Genomic DNA, 19,033 nt, shown 5'->3' with positions numbered 1-19,033 from the left:
CTGTAAATACCCCTCGTTTGATTAGGTATCCGGAAGAAGTCCAAAGTGCCGGGTGTTATGATAACACAGTTTCAGGAGAATCTTCCGGAAGGAATGACAACCCCAGATTTTTCCCGAAAGCCCATTGCCATCACTATTCAAGAAGGCATGTCATTTTTGTCATTTTTTACCACATCTGAATATACAATATGATGCTATTGTGCACTAATGATGTGTAAAATTCACTATTACAGGAAAATGTGCCATCTTCAAAGGTATTGTGGTGGGGACTCCAAAGCCCACTGTGACCTGGACTAGAGCAAACGGAGAAATTGTGTTTCACCCGGATACCTGTAGGCAAAATTACAACGAATCATCACATGAGCATACTCTTGAGGTACAGTGTCTAAAAGTGTGTAAAGTGTCTAAATATATGAATACTCGTGCATTAGTCACTTCGGAAAACTTACTTACTGTATTGAACATGGTGCTTTGAGTGCAGAAAATAGTGTAAAAAATACAGTGAAAGAGGCTGACTGATAATTTCCCTGTTGATTTTTGCATGAATCATCAACTTCTCACATATCTTTAAAAAATTCAAGAATAAAATATTACAGATCTCTTATGCACAGTACAAATATAGCTGAATAATAAACAATACATCTAGCAACCTCTGATCAATCAGACTGTTTTTCAGACTTAAAATAATGCATCGATTTAAGCCCCATTTCCTGTTTAACCATGCCTACTTGCGCCCTAGATAAGATAAAAAAAGATTAAAAAAAAGACTCCTAACTCCTTCTACTACTAACTAAAACACGACACCAGGAGGTTGCCTACAGCCACAGTTGCTATGATGATTTTTTTCAAAGATTTGCTTATATAGATCATATACCTAAAACCATAGAAGACCGCGATTAGCTGAGTACAGTTGAGAATTTAATAATTTAAGGTATTTTCGATGATGATAAGAATGCATTGAATTTTGCATTTCATCAGTTTCCCAAGGTCGCCCCAGAGGATGCAGACACATATAAGTGTTATGCAACAAATGATTACGGACGTGCTGTTTGCACTGCCCTCCTGAATGTTATTGAGGGTATTTATGCCTTTCAATCACTATTTTATTACAAAAATGAGCATTATTTGTACATTGATGGGATAATAATAATAATCATCCATTTATCTGTTCACAGTTGGATTCTCTAAAACCAAGGAACTCCAGAAGACATATGGGGATGGTGAGATGTTTTTTTTTTGTTTGTTTTGGTTTTTCTTTACCATAGCACACAACAATAAAAATGAAAAATTACTGAGTAGTTATTCCTCTTGAAGACAAATATTGCAAAAGGGAACAAAAAAATCATTTTGCAAATTTCTAAAGAAGACACATGACTCGGCTTGATGGGAAATGATGATATGAGTAGGATAAAAAGATTTAGTCGTATCAGAATCAAACGTCTCTGGTACGCTGGTACCTTTCTATCGTATTTCCCCAAAAATATCAAAACTTTGAATATTACTTTAAAAGACAATTCTGACTAACTGATCATTTTGTTTTTTTCCTTACACAGATATTCCAGACTTTTTAAAAAGGAAACTTAAAAAACGGTGAGTCAACTCAATACATTTTATTTTATGACACAATTGCACACATAGGGGTTTTTTTCAGGGGTGTAATGGTCCTCATAATCACTGTTTGGTATGTACTTCGGTTTTAGGGTTTCATTACATAAAAGTGTTTCACATTTGTGTAAACAACGTATTAGTTATTTTTAAAATGAAACATAAAAATAAATGCAAACCTCTGGAAATATATATTTTTATTTTTAGTAAAGTAAATTATGATATTTTTAGTAATTTAAAGATGATGGACTGTGTGTCATGGAGAGCAGCTGCCTACAGGACGCATAACAATATCATAACTGCAAATTGATTCTCTGAGATTGCTTTTGTCTGTTTGTACTTAAAGTACACGTGAATACCAGACAGCTGAGAGAGATAGAGATATTATATTGGACAATTTGTATGCAGTTTAACTGTCGAAAACCACTATTTGTGACACATGCTATCCGTTGGTGGTGTTGCTTACATTTTTTGTGTAAGAGTCAGTGAAGTGACACATTAAATAAGTCCGACTTGCAACCTCATTCCTGATCTCTACTGAACAATATCGACACACGGATTTCGTCTAATCTTTCTATGTATTTTACCGGAATGGCTAATTGGATACTTTAAGGAAGAGGATTTTTCCGATTCTGGGTTCGCTATGTCATTATTGCTAGCCATGACTCCCTCAAAGGCGCGCAGACCTCACAGCTAGGAGACCCGAGTTCAATTCCACCCTCGGCCATCTCTGTGTGGAGTTTGCATGTTCTCCCCATGCATGCGTGGGTTTTCTCCGGGTACTCCGGTTTCCTCCCACATTCCAAAAACATGCTAGGTTAATTGGCGACTCCAAATTGTCCATAGGTATGAATGTGAGTGTGAATGGTTGTTTGTCTATATGTGCCCTGTGATTGGCTGGCGATCAGTACAGGGTGTACCCCGCCTCTCGCCTGAAGACACCAAAGACCATACCAAAAACTAACTAATACATGCACCGTTACACCCCTACTGTTTGCTTACTGTGACAATATCTGGAGAGTCAGCATAACAAGATTCCTGATTTCCTTGTTCTCCAGTCCTACTGAGGAAGCAAAGGAAGAAAAGGCAATGACACCAGAGGAAAAAGTCTGGGAAATCCTCCTGGGTGCAGATAAAAAAGACTACGAGCGTATTTGCGCAGAATATGGCATCACCAACTTCCGCGGCATGCTGAAGAAACTCAATGACATGAAGAAGGAGCAAGAGGAAGATGTTGTAGCGGCAAGTCCACCTTTTAAAGATGAACATATTTCTGTTTGTTTGTTTTGTTTATCAAATTTGTTGCCTTCTCGCTTGTACTGCAGTTTGTTCCACATATGAATACTCTGAAACACATTGACTCAGAAGACGACATATCAGCACTGGACTTTGAAGTGGAACTCAAGGATAATAAAGTATTTCTTTATAAGGTGAGATATCGGGATTACACATCCACATGTGTTTTTAATTGGCATTATGTTATTCATCACATTTAACAATGGAATGAAAACGAAAGGACGGCTCCATGGTCCCGTTCACGACAGAAGAATGTGACGAAATGAAGCATTCTCTGAAGCAAGTTGCCAAAAAACATACTTTCACCATGAATAATCAAGACATTGACATGGAGGGTGCCAGTGTGTTCGCCGCGGACTTTAAAGGTATTTTGTTTGTGTGTCCTGTTTGTTCCATATGAACCGAGTAGATTCAAGAGTCAAGAAACATATTTGTTTTTAAGACCTCAATTCACAGACATTAAAAATTCATTCATTTATTATCCTCACAAGGGTTGCAAGGGGTGCTGGAGCCTATCCCAGCTGTCTTCAAGCGAGTGGCGGGATACACCCTAGACTGATGGCCAGCCAATCACAGGGCAAATATAGACAAACAACCATTCACACTCACATTCATACCTATTTTTGACCCAATTTGGAGTCGCTAATTAACCTAGCATGTTTGTGGAATGTGGGAGGAAACCGGAGTACCCGGAAAAAACCCACACATGCACAGGGAGAATATGGAAACTCCATATAAAGATGGCCAAGGGTGGAATTGAACTTGAGTCTCCTATCTGTGAGGCCTGCGTGCTAACCACTCGACCGCTGTGCAGCCAACATTAAACATATACTCCATATACATATACATATACATATACATATAGTACATATACATATACATATAGTACATATACATATACATATACATATACATATACATATACATATACATATACATATACTAAATAATACAATAAGTAATTCAGTAGAGATCTTAAATGTGAAACCAAGATATCCCCGCTACATAAAGTACAACATAATAACTGATATCGAAGGTCTTTAAAGTGCCAAAAATTGTCACCGGATACTGTATTTACCGAAACCAAAAACTGTATATTATCATGTATTTATTATTATGTATATTATGTTGTTTTTTTTTACCAATACTGGCCCTCACAGTGCCTGCCAAGACAAAATCTACCTGATTAAGTACCCACTGAAGGCCCAGGTACCAAATATAACATCTGCCACTGATATACATGATTTAATAGAAGTACAATGTACTGCACGACGCAGCAGCAACAGACCAAATATTGTGATAGTGTAAGATATGGAGTTTCACACCAACATCTCACTAGTACAAAGTAGATGAGAGCGCATGGAGTGGCAGATAAAACAGTTTGATACCGACCACTCATTTTTCAAAAGCAGCTACTGCCATCAGTATGTGGAGGTCGCCTCCAGCCACATCAGCTAATGCCAATATTTTTTTTACTCTTGCATTAATTGGAAAATTAATCATTTTACTCTTGTGATGATAGTTTCCTGTTTTAAACACACACAGAAATGATGCCTGCTTACAGGAATATGGAAAAAACAATATGTGTGATATAATAGTAATAAGAATAATATAATAATTCTTACTGTGTTTTGTGCACTCCCTCAGTACCCGACGTTGACTTTGCTCTTAAAATCCAAGAGGTGAAGGCAGAAGAGCGAGAGGATGCTCTCTTTATTTGTGTCCTGACTGCCCCTCTGCATGAGATCAAGTGGTTTGGTAAAAACGCTCTGCTGTCCAACGGTGAAAAGTTTGAAATCCTTGTTTCTGAAGACAAGCTCATACACAAGTTGATCGTTCGTGATTGTTTGCCTTTGGATGCTGGCATTTACGCCGCCGTGGCAGGAATCAAGTCATGTAACGCCTGGCTTGTGGTTGAAGGTGAGAAATAATTAGGGACATTTTTTAGCTAAAAATTAATTACAAATGTATCAATATTTAATTTTCTGCAGCGGATAAGGATGGTAGCAGTAAAGGGAAGAAGTCAGCTCGTAAAACTACCATGGCCGGAGTTGGGAATGATGAAGATCTAGTGCGTATAGCCAAAGAGCAGCAGGAAAGGTATCAAAAAGAAATGGAGGAGAAGATGGAGATAGCCAAGAAGAACCAAGCAGAGCGGGATGCTGCAGATGAAGCTGCCCGGCTGGAAGCAAAAGCGGCTAGAAAGGCGGATGCCGAGGCCAAGGCCGCTGCCAAAGCTGCTGCCAAGGCAAAGAAGGCAGAATCCAGCAAGGATGAATCTGCGAGGAGAGCTTCTGTTGCTGGTGGTGAAGGAGCGGCAGAAGAACTGAGCGAAGACAATGAAGAAGTTGGGGAAAATTCCTTATTTATGGAGTCAGTTGCGGTAGAGGAAATAAAAGGTGGAGAAGATGGAAAGAAAAAATATGCAGTTGAAGGTAAGTAGGATTTTTTTTAAGTGAAATGAATGCAATATACATATTTTTATTGAAGGATTAAGTCGTGTATTTGATTGATGTTAATTGAATGTTTTAGTCTTGAAGCTTATGTAACACTTTTTGCTTTTTCATGGATTTCCCACCTTATTCTTAAGGACGATCCATGTCATAAAAAATATATATAAATATATATATTTAATAAAACAGAAAATATCAATCATAACCAAAATTGATTGATTTTTCCCATAAAAATGCCTATAATAAAATGTGCAATTAATGTTGTCTATACTTAGTCAGGATTTCAATGATATGGTAAGTATGTTTTGTTATTGTATATTAATAACAGATATGAGAGCAGTGACTATTGTACACCTGTACATCATGGTAATGGATGCTGCTATTCATGTAATATCATCAATAGGAAAAGGTCATGGTGAGGAAACTGCAAAGCAAAAAAGTGGCAAAAAGTCTGGGAAAAAAGAAAAACATCCCAAAGTGAAATTTGCAGACGGCGAAGATGCTACTGTTGGTAAGAAACGTCTGAGGTTGCATATTTTAGATTATTTTACTTATCACAAAAGCCGTTTAATATATTCTGATAAAGACTGTTCCTTCATCGACAATTCATTATTCTAATATTTCCCCGATTTTAAATCAGTTTCAGAGGTCCCAGAATAGTGTACTGGAAGCATGTCTTGCTCCATACCAGTCTCCAAGGAGCGCTATTGGGAATTTTATCCACTTTTTACATGTACTACATATAACTTTGTACTCGTCCAACATAATACATGCCATATAACACAAACAACAAAATAACATTAGGGAGAAAAGCAACATTTTCAAAAGTGGTCGCTTAAGCTGAGTGGAGTATACAAGTGCTCATACAACAGGGGTCAGCAACCCACGGCTCCAGAGCTGCTTGTGGCTCTTCAGTCTCTTTGTTGTGGCTCCTTTCGCAATGCTCAAGCATTTTTTTTAGCATCCGAATAAGGAAAATCCGCATCTTTGTAATGAGTTTTTAAAAATCTGACTTTCTGTGAGACCCTGAATGAATACTGGGCGAGTTCTGACTAGTGATTGGATGAGAAATGGAGGGGAAGCGGATGTTTGGCTGCCTGCTTTGGTTGGAATGCTACTGGTCTTCCCCCAACACGGTCAACTTTCCAAAAAACTCAAACTTTCCAAAGTTTAGGAGATATTGTTTTTAAATTCCAGGCTATTTTCCTGTGAGCGTGGGGGGAAAATGCCTCTTTTGATAGTAAAGGTTGCCGACCCCTGTCATACACTGACTCTAGTAACACATATTTCTGTTAAAACATTCATTCATTTTCTACTGCTTATCCTCACAAGGGTCGCAGGGGAGTGCTGGAGCCTATCCCAGCTGTCTTCGCGCGAGTGGCAGGGTACACCCTGGACTGGTCGCCAGCCAATCACAGGGCACATATAGACAAACAACCATTCACACTCACATTCATACCTAAAATAGACCTGATGCTGACTTTGCTCCTTAACAAAATCAATGTTTTGGATGACAATTTGCTTTAAATATCATCATCAATGATATTGTAACATCTTGGATGAATCTGCCTTTTAATAGCACCAATAGGAAATGATGGTGGTGAGGAAACAACCACTCAAAAAAATGGCAAAAAGTCTGTGAGAAAAGAAAACACAAACAGCCCCAAAGCGAAAAGTGCAGATGGTGAAGACGCTGCTGTTGGTAAGAAATTGTTTCACAGTCACAGGGCTAAAATTTATACTGTAGATTATTCCAAACTATATTGTCATTTAGATATTATCACAGAGGATGTTTCATATCATCTGGATGTTTAAAGGCTGTTTATTGAATCAACGTAATTAAATCATGAAACACTAAATGACTCGACACAGTTAGAAAGTTTACGATCACAGTTATGATTGTCAAAGTGCATGTTAATTATTATTATGTATGAGAGTATTATATTCTGGATGAATGTGCCATTCATTATCACCAATAGGAAATGATCACAGTGAGGAAATGGAAAAGCAAAAAAGTGAGAAAAAGTCTGGGAAAAAAGGAAAACATTCTAAAGACAGTGAAGATGCTGATGTTGGTAAGAAAATGTATTATTTTTTTGACTTATTTGATTATTTGAAACTAAAAATGCTGACCTAGAAGCACATAAAATAAATAATATCTGTCAATTTAACGGTATTATAAATTTATTTTTGGATAATTTCAACCGCTTTTAATAATTTCTTATGTAAACATTGCTAAATTCGCACATTCGCTGTCATCTTTTTTACGCCAACTATTATTTGATTATTTGAAACTAAAAATGCTGACCTAGAGGCACATAAAATAAATAATATCTGTCAATTTAACGGTATTATAAATTTATTTTTGGATAATTTCAACCGCTTTTAATACTTTCTTATATAAACATTGCTAAATTCGCACATTCGCTGTCATCTTTTTTACACCAACTATTATTTGAAACAAAAAATGCTGACCTAGAAGCACATAAAATAAATAATATCTGTCCATTTAATGGTATTATAAATTTATTTTTGGATAATTTCAACCGCTTTTAATATTTTCTTATGTAAACATTGCTAAATTCGCACATTCACCGTCATCTTTTTTACGCCAACTATTGCCTTTTTTTCCAAATTTTTAGTATATTGATATACAGTATTATTCAGTTAGCAGACAGTTGAATGCATGTCATGAGTATGGTTATAATTATTAGTCAAAGTGCATTTTAATAATTCTCGCTTAATATTCTGGATCAACCTGCTATTTATTATCACCAATAGGAAATGATCAAGGTGAGGAAACCACAAAGCGAAAAAGTGAAAAATCTGGGCAAAGCAAAAACGGTTCCAATGAGGAAACTGTGAACAGAAAAGATGGTGATGATGAAGATGATGTTGAAATTTCTGACAACGAATACGATGATGACGTTGGTAAGAAATGTGTGACGTTGCACACAGTCGATTATTTAAGATTTATAGAGACAATTTAGAAAGCTATCTACCATGGTCAGTTTAAAATATCAGCACAAAAGCCTCATATCATGTTTGTCTATTGTTTCTATTTCTATTTAGTTGGTTAAAAATACTTACATGTGCAAATGTTATCATATTCTAAATCCTAATTGCATCCATGCATGGTTGAAATGATGCTAAATTAAATCGATACATTTCTGTGCACCATGAAAGCATCATTTTTAACCTTTTCTGAATTGCATTGCTAATGAATGTCATGGTTTGTGCTGCTGTTAATTGTGTGTTTTAATGCATACTCAACAGTATATGTGAAACACTGGATTGATGGTATTTGCGATGATGATGAAAGCAAATAATAATAATAAAGAGTGTGATATTGGCACTGGACCAGCAGGAAGTGATGAAAGTGACGAGGAGTTGGAAGAGCAGCCAGCAGTTGGCAAACGCGTCCGAGTACGGCAAGGCCCATTGATCGAGGAGACAGTTATTGGTAAGACCGCATTAACTTCCGCATGGGAAGTGTGAAGTTGTTTGACTTTTATTGCACTTTGAGGCTTTTAAATCCACAGTATGTGTGTGTGTGTGTGTTTGGACAAATGTGATCTCTAACTGATGGAATGACCTTTTCCAGCCATCGGAGCTCGACAGGAGGGCATTTCACCTTGAGTGCCTTGAGGATGTGCTAATCAAATTGGATGCACTTGTGAGGGCACCCCCATATAATTACCACTTTACGTGGCGTAATGGTGAAATGAATGAAAACATATTGGGGTGTGGTGTTGGGTACAGTGCAATACATCTGCATCTTAATTAGACTGTGCTGACAGGAGGTAACGTATGTGTGTTTTCACCTCCATCTTGTGTGTTGTGTTTGGAGCCAAATGCATTTTGCTCAATGCTCTTTGTGCATTTGTGTTAACAATCTTGCTTGCTTTCGGCACAAGTTAATTAAGGATGAAGCAGTGCACCGAGGGGCTATTATCCAAATGAACTGTTTGTGTTCTTTAGACAGAAACACTTTTATCGTTCCAAGATGAAAGATGCCTGGCATTTTTTAAAGGATGACCTAGCCCTGAATTTTTTTTTTTTTTAAACAAGACGTTTCTTGCACTCAGCAAGAAGATGTCAGAGAAGCACTTAATCATAATGGTCTTCCGAGAAATCCTAAAGGATGAAGATTCTCAAACCAGACAATGGAAGTATCGACACATTGAAGACAAGCCTATGCAAATGAAAAACACTTCAAATTCATAGAATCTGCATTTTGGCTTGTATAGAACAAAATGCTATCATGCAAATAGCACAATGAAAATGCTAATATATTGGTCTGTCAGGTAAGTATGTCCCACCCCGTCCCCACCCCCACCTCCACGCAGATAATCGAAATAACTGTATTTTCATATAATGTATAATCTCATCTTCAGCAGTTATTTTACTAACGTTTTAGTTGCTTAATTCTCAGACCCAGGTGTTCACTTCCATATCGGGCTTTCCGACTGCAAAGCCATCATTGGGGAAGAAGCCGAGCTGATGTGTAAACTCAGCAGCGACGACTGTGAGGGAATCTGGTACAAAGATGGTGACGAGGTACACCTTACACGTCTATGAAGTATGGATTGTTTTATTTATGTGAAATTTTCTTCCAGGTCAAGTCTTCCGAGTGTATTACTGTTTGCAAAGAAGGAAGTTTCCATAAGCTGAAAATACACAAAGTTACTGATGATGATGCTGGGAAGTACAAGTTTGAAGCCGATGGACGGAAGACTGAGGCCTTGATTGTAGTGGAAGGTAAGCAGTGAGCAATTTGACACAATGTAATAGTAATGGTAATGATAATGGTTATGGTAATGATAATGGTAATGGTAATGGTAATGGTAATGGTAATGGTAATGGTTATGGTAATGGTAATGGTTTTACTTCATTTGAACATGCATCAGATTACAATTGAATGCATCACATAATCAGTTCACAGTTCCACATGTCCAAAAGGAGTAGGAAGAAGCAAAGCTTATTAAATCCTACCCCTCCATCTGGTACTTTTACAATCAGTAACTGTTACATTTGTTCACTTCCTGCTTTCCATAATACAGTTTAAGGTTTTGTTTTTGGTTTTTTTGGAGGAATTTTTTTCCATTTTTTTTCCAACTAATCCACTTAAGGGTGGCACAGTGGTCAAGTGGTTAGTGCGCAGACCTCACAGCTAGGAGACTAGGGTTCAATTCCACCCTCGGGCATCTCTGTGTGGAGTTTGCATGTTCTCCCCGTGCATGCATGGGTTTTCTCCGGGTACTCCGGTTTCCTCCCACATTCCAAAAACATGCTAGGTTAATTGGCGACTCCAAATTGTCCATAGGTATGAATGTGAGTGTGAATGGTTGTTTGTCTATATGTGCCCTGTGATTGGCTGGCGACCAGTCCAGACAGCTGGGATAGGCTCCAGCACCCCCCGCGGGGGTAGAAAATGGTAGTGGTAGAAAATGAATGAATTAATGAATAATCCAATTAGACCAATTAAAACAAGCAGCAGCTAAAATGACAAAAATGACATTGCCTAAAATATAACTTTGTTTCAATCATCTATTTCAGATCCACCAAGGTTTGACCCCGAGGAACTTAAAACCTTTATCGTACCGGTAACCGTGAAGAAGGGACACAAAGCCACCTTCAAATTACCCTACTTGGGAAGGGAGCCTATCAAAGTTCAGTGGTACCTGGAGGGGGAAGAGCTTTCAGATGAAGCGAACATCAAGATTGAGACATCGGATGGTTGCACCCGCCTCCTGCTCATCAAGCTTCAGCGCAAAGACAGTGGCGAAGTCAAGTTAAAGCTAAAAAATGAGTTTGGGACTGTGGAGGCCTTCAGTGAACTTGTTGTTATGGGTTCGTATTACTGAAAATCATATATTTACACTGCTAGATATTAATACATTTTTTTACGAGCAGATAAACCAACTCCTCCAATGGGACCCCTGGAGATTGTCGAAGCCTCCTCTTCTGCCATTGAGTTCAAGTGGAGACCCCCAAAAGATAGTGGCGGCTGCAAGATCGGCAACTACATCCTGGAGAGGCAGCAAGTGGGCCGCAATACCTGGAAGAAGGTTGGGCCCATCGGGCCAGAAGCCAAATACAGGGACCTTGATGTAGACCACGGTCGTAGATACTGTTATCGCATCAGGGTGGAAACTGAAATGGGCACCAGTGAGCTGATGGAAACAGAGGATATTCAAGCTGGGACAAAAGGTAAACTATGCTTTTGATGGAGGTATCAAACTTAGTTCTTACACCGAACGAAGCTAGCTTACTAGTGACTCGGCTATCCATACTAGACGAGATTCCATCTGCCTCTCTTGGTCACACTGAGCATTCATGCTATGGCCTTTTTGTAACTAAAGTTCTATTATGCCACATTACTGCAATTTTCCTGACCTCGTGGATTATTTCTGATCTTATCTTATTAATTAAACGACATATATTTATTATGCACACATATATAGTCACAGGTAAGCAAGGGTACCATTGGTTTTCACCTTTGAAGTTATTTTCAGTTTTCATTCATTCATTCATTTTCTACCGCTTATCCTCACGAGGGTCGCGGGGGGTGCTGGAGCCTATCCCAGCTATCTTCGGGTGAGAGGCCGGGTACACCCTGGACTGGTCGCTAGCCAATCACAGGGCACATATACACAAACAACCATTCACACTCGTATTCATACCTATGGACAATTTGGAGTCGCTAATTAACCTAGCATGTTTTTGGAATGTGGGAGGAAACCGGAGTACCCGGAGAAAACCCACGCATGCACGGGGAGAACATGCAAACTCCACATAAAGATGGCCGAGGGTGGAATTGAACTCCAGTCTCCTAGCTGTGAGGCTTGTGTGCTAACCACTCGTCCGCCGTGCAGCCAACATTAAACAGATACTCCACAAAGTTTTTGGAATGTGGGAGGAAACTGGAGTACCCGGAAAAAAACTCACGCAAACTCCACACAGAGATGGCCGAGGGTGGATTTGAACTCTGGTCTCCTAGCTGTGAGGTCTGTTTGCTAACTTAACTTAACTACTCAACCGCCATACAGCCCTATTTTCAGTTTTTGGATGTTATATTTATTATGAAATGTATTGGTTTAATATTATTTAACCTGTGAGGAGTTGCATTACAGTCAATTGTATTACTGGGACAAATTTAATGAGTGCATGACCGTGTGAATGTAATCATGCCATGCCCTGGCCCATCAATTCGGATGGTGTCAAACAGGAACGTGGATCAGAGGACTCAAACTTGCCAAATGTGTTGGAGTTTAGGTATAAAGTGAGCCCAAGCAAGGTACGATTGGCCAAGTCACCCAAAGTTCCCCTAAAGACCCTGGTTGTTTGTGTACGCAGCATACCCCGGACCCCCATCAGCACCAAAGGTTGTCAGCGCCTTCAAGGACTGCATCAATCTGTCCTGGTCCCCTCCTGCTAACACCGGAGGAACCAATATCCTCGGATACAACCTTGAGAAACGCAAGAAGGGCAGCAATCTGTGGGGTCAGGTCAACTCGCCAGAGGAGATGATCAGAGGTTACTTTATAAGTTCTTCATCAGAGTTGCGTTTAAAGAGTTAAGGTTGTAATTTTTGGGTTTGCTTTCTACTCCCAACAGCTAAAGGATTTGCTGTAAAAGATGTAGTAGAGGGAATGGAATACGAATTCCGTGTATCAGCTATCAATAACTCAGGAGCGGGTGAATTCAGTACACCTTCTGAGTTTGTGTTTGCCAGAGACCCGAAAAGTAGGTGGACAATAAATTTACTTTATTAAAAAAAAACAAAAAACTGCAGCACTAATTATAAATGATATGTTCCAGAGCCTCCTGGAAAGGTCCTCGATTTTAAAGTGACCGATTCCACCTACACAACTCTGTCACTGTCTTGGAACAAGCCCAAGGACATTGAAGGAGTCGAAGATGAAGCCAAGGGATACTTTGTGGAGATCCGTCCCGCTGAGAACACGGACTGGAATCGCTGCAATTCTACCGTATTAACCACAAATTTCTACACAGTCAAAGGCATGAAGTCAATGGCCATGTACTGGGTGAGAGTCATTGCTATGAACGATGGCGGGGAGGGAGAACCGCAGGAACTGGACAACTATGTCCTCGCTATGCCTCCTCCTGGTGAGAATATATATAATGTATTAACCCCGGAATATAAGACGACCGCACATTATTACGAGCCTGTTTTCGGACAAAACCAAATACATGTTTTCGATATCAGTTAAATCATATTTCATTCATATGTATGTAGTGCTCTTAGCTTAAATAATTCATCATAAGGTGAGTTCTCATATGTGTTTGTTTCAGTTAAAGTAAATTCGAGTGTTGTTTGTTTGGTCAAGTGAAATCTACTGAACGATGGTGTGCATCAAACAGGCGGACTGAGGCCAATCCTTCAAGTGGTCTCAGTCCGCTTCTTGAGTGCACACACACTGGTTATGTATATTTTGTTGCAAGTGGACTTTGGTGACCCTGAATATTGAACAACCTATCAGTAGCCACGTTTACATGAGGAGTTTTTCTCTTTCCGAATGGAATCTTTCCGAATGACCTTTCCGAAAGAAATGGTATACATGGAAAAGGAATATTCCAATCATGTGTCTACATGCGTCACTATAATCAACCAGAATAGTCAATGGGGGATGCGCAGTAAAGCGTAAACACCAACGTGATACACGTGATACTGACTTCCTCGAGTTTTCTTTCACTTGTTGGAATAACTCCGTATTGCCAGTTTTTTGTTCGTCCAGTCTTGAAATTTAGTTTGAATCAAAAACAAACTTTCCGCAGCAGTCCAGTGCCGATTGCTCGCCTCCATTTTTTTAAACCGAAGAACGTCTCGAGTTGCGTCTTATGTCATATCGCAGCATTCGCTGAAAGAACGCACCCGGAAACAGGAAAAGATAAAGTTCAATCTTGCTAATATTTTATAATTAAGCTTGTCACATGTTTTATATAGATATGTATTTTCTTTTTTAATAAAACTGGACTTGTGAATGGCGTATAGAAGGGTTTAGATTCTGTTCCACAGATGGCGGTAATGCACACGAAAGCTGCTTGCCAACCGCCAATAAACAACAGAAGAAGAAAAACACCACAAAGAAGAACGCAGTCTGACAACTTTCCGATTGAGCGGATACAAGATACCTCAATCGGATTGGGGAAAGGAATATTCCACCCCTGTGAATCCGATTATATATTCATTCAGATTGGCACTTTTCTTTTGGAATGAGGTTAGATTCTTCTGTTTCAACAAATAAACCGAATGGAATTGGAATATTTGGGTCCATGTATAAGTGGCTACTGTTTTCTAAGGAAAAACTACTGTGTTTTATCTGGGTCAGCACTATATGTCTCTTGATGCTCTTGATAAATGACTAGACACGTTATCACATACAACTGTGGTGTAAATAAGGTTATTTCAGTTTCAAGTAGACAATTAATACAAAAGTCTTTGTGACAAAACCAAATATTATTGATCATCATATTATACATTCTTTACCTAGTGAGACCACGCTTCACGGATGCCAAAATCAAAAGCTTCATGGTGGTGAGAGCAGGAAATTCAGCACGATTCACTATGAACTTTGAGGTAATTTTTCCAAGAAACATTTAAATTTGTGAATATCCATGTCTTCAATTATTGTTTTTTATGCTGTGCAGGCCTCTCCTTGGCCGGAGGTCACGTGGCTGAAAGATGGTGTGCCAGTCACTAAAAAAGTGACAATAAGTAATGCAGAAGGAACATCACAGCTTCTGATTCCTTCTGCTGAACGCTCTGACTCCGGGATCTACACTATAGTTGTCAAGAACATTGTTGGCCAAGAAACGTTCAGTATTGAAATAAGAGTGACAGGTTAGACTGGTATTATGTCTATTATTAAATACGCAGTGTCTGTATAATTTGCAGAAAAGAACATAAAAGAGATCTTTTTTTTTTTTTTACTCAAACTCCAGATGAGCCAAAACCACCAGGTCCTGTGGAGATTGAAGAAAACGTGTCGGGCACAGTGACCGTTTCATGGACCCCGTCTCCAGATGAGAAACGTGATGATAGGCTGCACTACATGGTGACAAAGCGGGATTCCAGCAAACGAACATGGCACGCTGTGGCAGATCACATCTTCAACAATAAATTCACAGCTTGCAATATCATGCCCGGCAGAGAGTATCAGTTCCGTGTCTACGCAAAGAATGACATGGGCTCTTCCAAACCTTCTGAATCACCCAAGTGGCTGATCTCCAACAAAAAAGGTATATACATGGTCTTTTAAGGGGAACTGCACTTTTTGGGGGAAATTTGCCCATCATTCACAATCATTATGTGAAACATAACTGCTTTTCCTCTTTCTTTGCATTCTAGCACGAGAAAACAAGTTTATATGAGCTAGCTAGCAATGGCCGCCATGGGAAATACCCATTTTGACGCTAGAGCCTTCACAAAAAAAAACCCTAAAAAACACCAACATTGTTCCAATTACATAACTGACTTGTATAATAACCAAGGTACTGCGATTTTATTACTGTACATGAAAAACAATTTTTATCTTGCGGACTAACACCCGCATCACTAATCGCTAGTCTCAGCATCATTCACAGACAGAAGACTGAGAGGCGGGGTACACCCTGGACTGGTCGCCAGCCAATCACAGGGCACATATAGACAAACAACCATTCACACTCACATTCATACCTATGGACAATTTGGAGTCGCCAATTAACCTAGCATGTTTTTGGAATGTGGGAGGAAACCAGAGTACCCGGAGAACATGCAAACTCCACACAGAGATGGCTGAGGGTGGAATTAAACCCCGGTCTCTTAGCTGTGAGGTCTGCGTGCTAACCACTCGTTCGCCGTGCAGCCCCGCACTTACACATATAGTTGAATAATGAACAATAAATACGGCAACTTCTGATCAATACAAATCAATTTCAGGCTTAAAATAATGTACAACTTTAAGATCTGCCCACTTCCTGTTGAACCCCACCCACTTCTGGTTTATACCCCGCCCACTCCTAGTACAGATACGATACAGATAATTTAGATGGTTGAACACAAACAGATACAGATAGTGGTTTACTCGCTTATCCCGAATTGTAAGCTAGCTGAAATTAACTTGTTTTCTCGTGTTAAAAAGTGCAGTGCCCATTTAAGTTCCCACAATTGTGTATTGGATGCATGTTGGTCAAACTCCAGCCTTAATACTGGAGCCATTTAAAAGTGTTTTTAATAAGCCCTACTGGGAACACACATATTGTGTGTCTGTAGCTATAATGCTAATGAGCTGTGTTTGTCCATGGCTGTCTCAGATGGAGTGTGTCTCCTAGAAGTGCTATTGTGCACTCTATCCACTTTTTATATACACAATTTGGCACTTTGCACAACATAATTGATGCCATATATCACGTACAACAATGTAACATTAGGAAGTAGGACAGGAGGACACAGATATAGCTATATACGATTCAGTAGCTTTAAATTGATCCAGTAACCTTTTAGCCAAAAAAAAAAAAAAAACCCAAAACAGGTAAACAGCAATTAATGGATAATGGATTTACATTTTATTTGAATCAAGTGCGGGCGGCACAGCGGTCGAGTGGTTAGCGCGCAGACCTCACAGCTAGGAGACATTCCAAAAACATGCTAGGTTAATTGGCGACTCCAAATTGTCCATAGGTATGAATGTGAGTGTGAATGGTTGTTTGTCTATATGTGCCCTGTGATTGGCTGGCGACCAGTCCAGGGTGTACCTCGCCTCTCGCCCAAAGACAGCTGGGATAGGCTCCGGCACCCCCGCGCCCCTCGTGAGCAAAAGCGGTAGAAAATGAATGAATTAATGAAAAATTACAATAACTGGCACGCAGGTCTCACAGCAAAGAGACCCAAGTTCGATTCCACTCTCGGCCATTTCTGTGTGGAGTTTGCATGTTCTCCCCGTGCATGTGTGGGTTTTCTCCGGGTACTCCGGTTTCCTCCATAGGTATGAATGTGAGTGTGAATGGTTGTTTGTCTATATGTGCCCTGTGATTGGCTGGCGACCAGTCCCGCCACTTGCCCAAAGACAACTGGGATAGGCTCCAGCAGCCCCTCCTCGTGAGGAAAAGCGGTAGTAAATGAATGAATGACTCAAGTGCAAGTAACACTTCAGGTTGAATTAACAATGACTGAATTAACAGGCTGAATTAAATTTGTGATTAATTCTATAAAAATTGAAATGATGGATTTTTATTGTGAAAACATTACTTTATGAACATCATTAAAAAGTAGATTTTGTATAACAGGAGACCTTTAACTCAGCTATTTGTGTTGATTTCAACACATTACAGTGATAATACTGGCGAAAAATGATATAATACATATCTACCCTTTTCCTCAGAGAGGTTCACTGTGCACATGCCGGAATCCAAGGCCTGTGATCTCCAGTGCCCCCCAAAGTTCCTTGTACCCCTCAAAATGCACACGGCTCCTCAGGGATACGAATGCTACATGAGCTGCGCTTTGAAAGGCGATCCAACGCCTCATGTTACCTGGCTCCGCAACAACATCAGTCTCAATACCAACACTAACTACTACATCTCCAACACCTGCGGAGTCTGCTCTCTGCTCATATTGAGGGTCGGACCTAAAGACACCGGAGAGTACAAGGTTGTTGCAGAAAATACTATGGGGAGAGCAGAGTGCTCAACTAAATTGACAGTTAGGGGTAAGTTTTTATCATAATCATGCAACAGTAGTTTGAAAGTAAAACTAATTATATCTTTTCTTTTTGTTTCAGAGTAAACAAAGGTGATGGAGGACATGTTACATTTCAGGTCCCATATGATCCCTGAATCCTTGAGAAACAAATTATTACTTGATGTTTACTTACTATAAAATATTATGGAAAAAATGACATTTGATTACATGAAAATTACATTACAAATAGGTATTTTTAAAACAATGACAAAGTGTATGCATGGCTTCCTAGAAAAATTACAGTACAATTAAAAATGCAGGTTCCAATTCAATAATTAAGTCAATCTTAACTGTGGTTGAAATAAAGCTTGAGATGTAAGGAAATGTCTTCTGAATTCTGCCGAAACATTACCCTAATTGTTTTGGGGTTAGATGTAAATAAAGCTTTCCGACTCGCTTCAAAGTGTGTGTTGTTTTTTCGATCAGAAACAGGAAGTAGTACAGTTAACATGACAGTATACTGTATTTCCTATTATGGTGGCCATTGGTATGTTTACTCAACTGCAGAGAGTGGGACGCCTCTATTGAGGAGTTTAAAGTAAAACGAAATGTTAACTTTTAGGAGACATGCAGACAAATAGCAAGAATATGAGAACATGGCACGACGAATATAACACCAACACACACAACGTTGTGGAACGACCACCTGTCGGTCTACGAGAAGACGCCATCTCCACATAACATGAGATCATCTTTAATGCTGTGCAGAGAACTAATTTTACAACATGCGGTATAAGACTACACACTTTACTTCATATGACGGAATGTATACATGTGTCGTGTATACACATGTGTCCATGGCAACAGACTTAAAATCCTCACGGCAGTTATCTCTTCAATGCGGTTTATTTAAAGCAGGCATGTTGCTGTCATAAGTGGATAAGCACATGCCAACTAATTGGGACAAGGTGTCAATGGATGACCGCCATTT

At 39.4% G+C, this 19,033-nt stretch overlaps 1 protein-coding gene across 1 annotated transcript; it reads left to right on the top strand.

Annotated features, from left to right (window-relative positions):
• The first annotated feature begins 238 nt into the window (after positions 1-238).
• On the top strand, positions 239-18,489 carry LOC131106565 (immunoglobulin-like and fibronectin type III domain-containing protein 1). The gene is made up of 26 exons (XM_058055749.1): positions 239-376; positions 979-1,078; positions 1,176-1,220; positions 1,554-1,590; positions 2,664-2,847; positions 2,931-3,035; positions 3,122-3,266; positions 4,549-4,821; positions 4,893-5,336; positions 5,758-5,865; positions 6,934-7,056; positions 7,334-7,429; positions 8,136-8,285; positions 8,719-8,817; positions 9,790-9,914; positions 9,974-10,115; positions 10,914-11,207; positions 11,271-11,567; positions 12,714-12,893; positions 12,975-13,103; positions 13,179-13,487; positions 14,873-14,958; positions 15,030-15,222; positions 15,324-15,620; positions 17,744-18,070; positions 18,143-18,489. Exons 5-26 carry the CDS (start codon positions 2,695-2,697, stop codon positions 18,145-18,147), a joined length of 4,080 nt encoding a protein of 1,359 aa, XP_057911732.1. The 5' UTR covers positions 239-376; positions 979-1,078; positions 1,176-1,220; positions 1,554-1,590; positions 2,664-2,694; the 3' UTR covers positions 18,148-18,489.
• Positions 18,490-19,033: the final 544 nt, after the last annotated feature.

Source organism: Doryrhamphus excisus, chromosome 18 (assembly GCF_030265055.1).
Source record: "Doryrhamphus excisus isolate RoL2022-K1 chromosome 18, RoL_Dexc_1.0, whole genome shotgun sequence".
Taxonomy (NCBI): domain Eukaryota; kingdom Metazoa; phylum Chordata; class Actinopteri; order Syngnathiformes; family Syngnathidae; genus Doryrhamphus; species Doryrhamphus excisus.
This window is presented reverse-complemented; position numbering and strand designations above follow the sequence as displayed.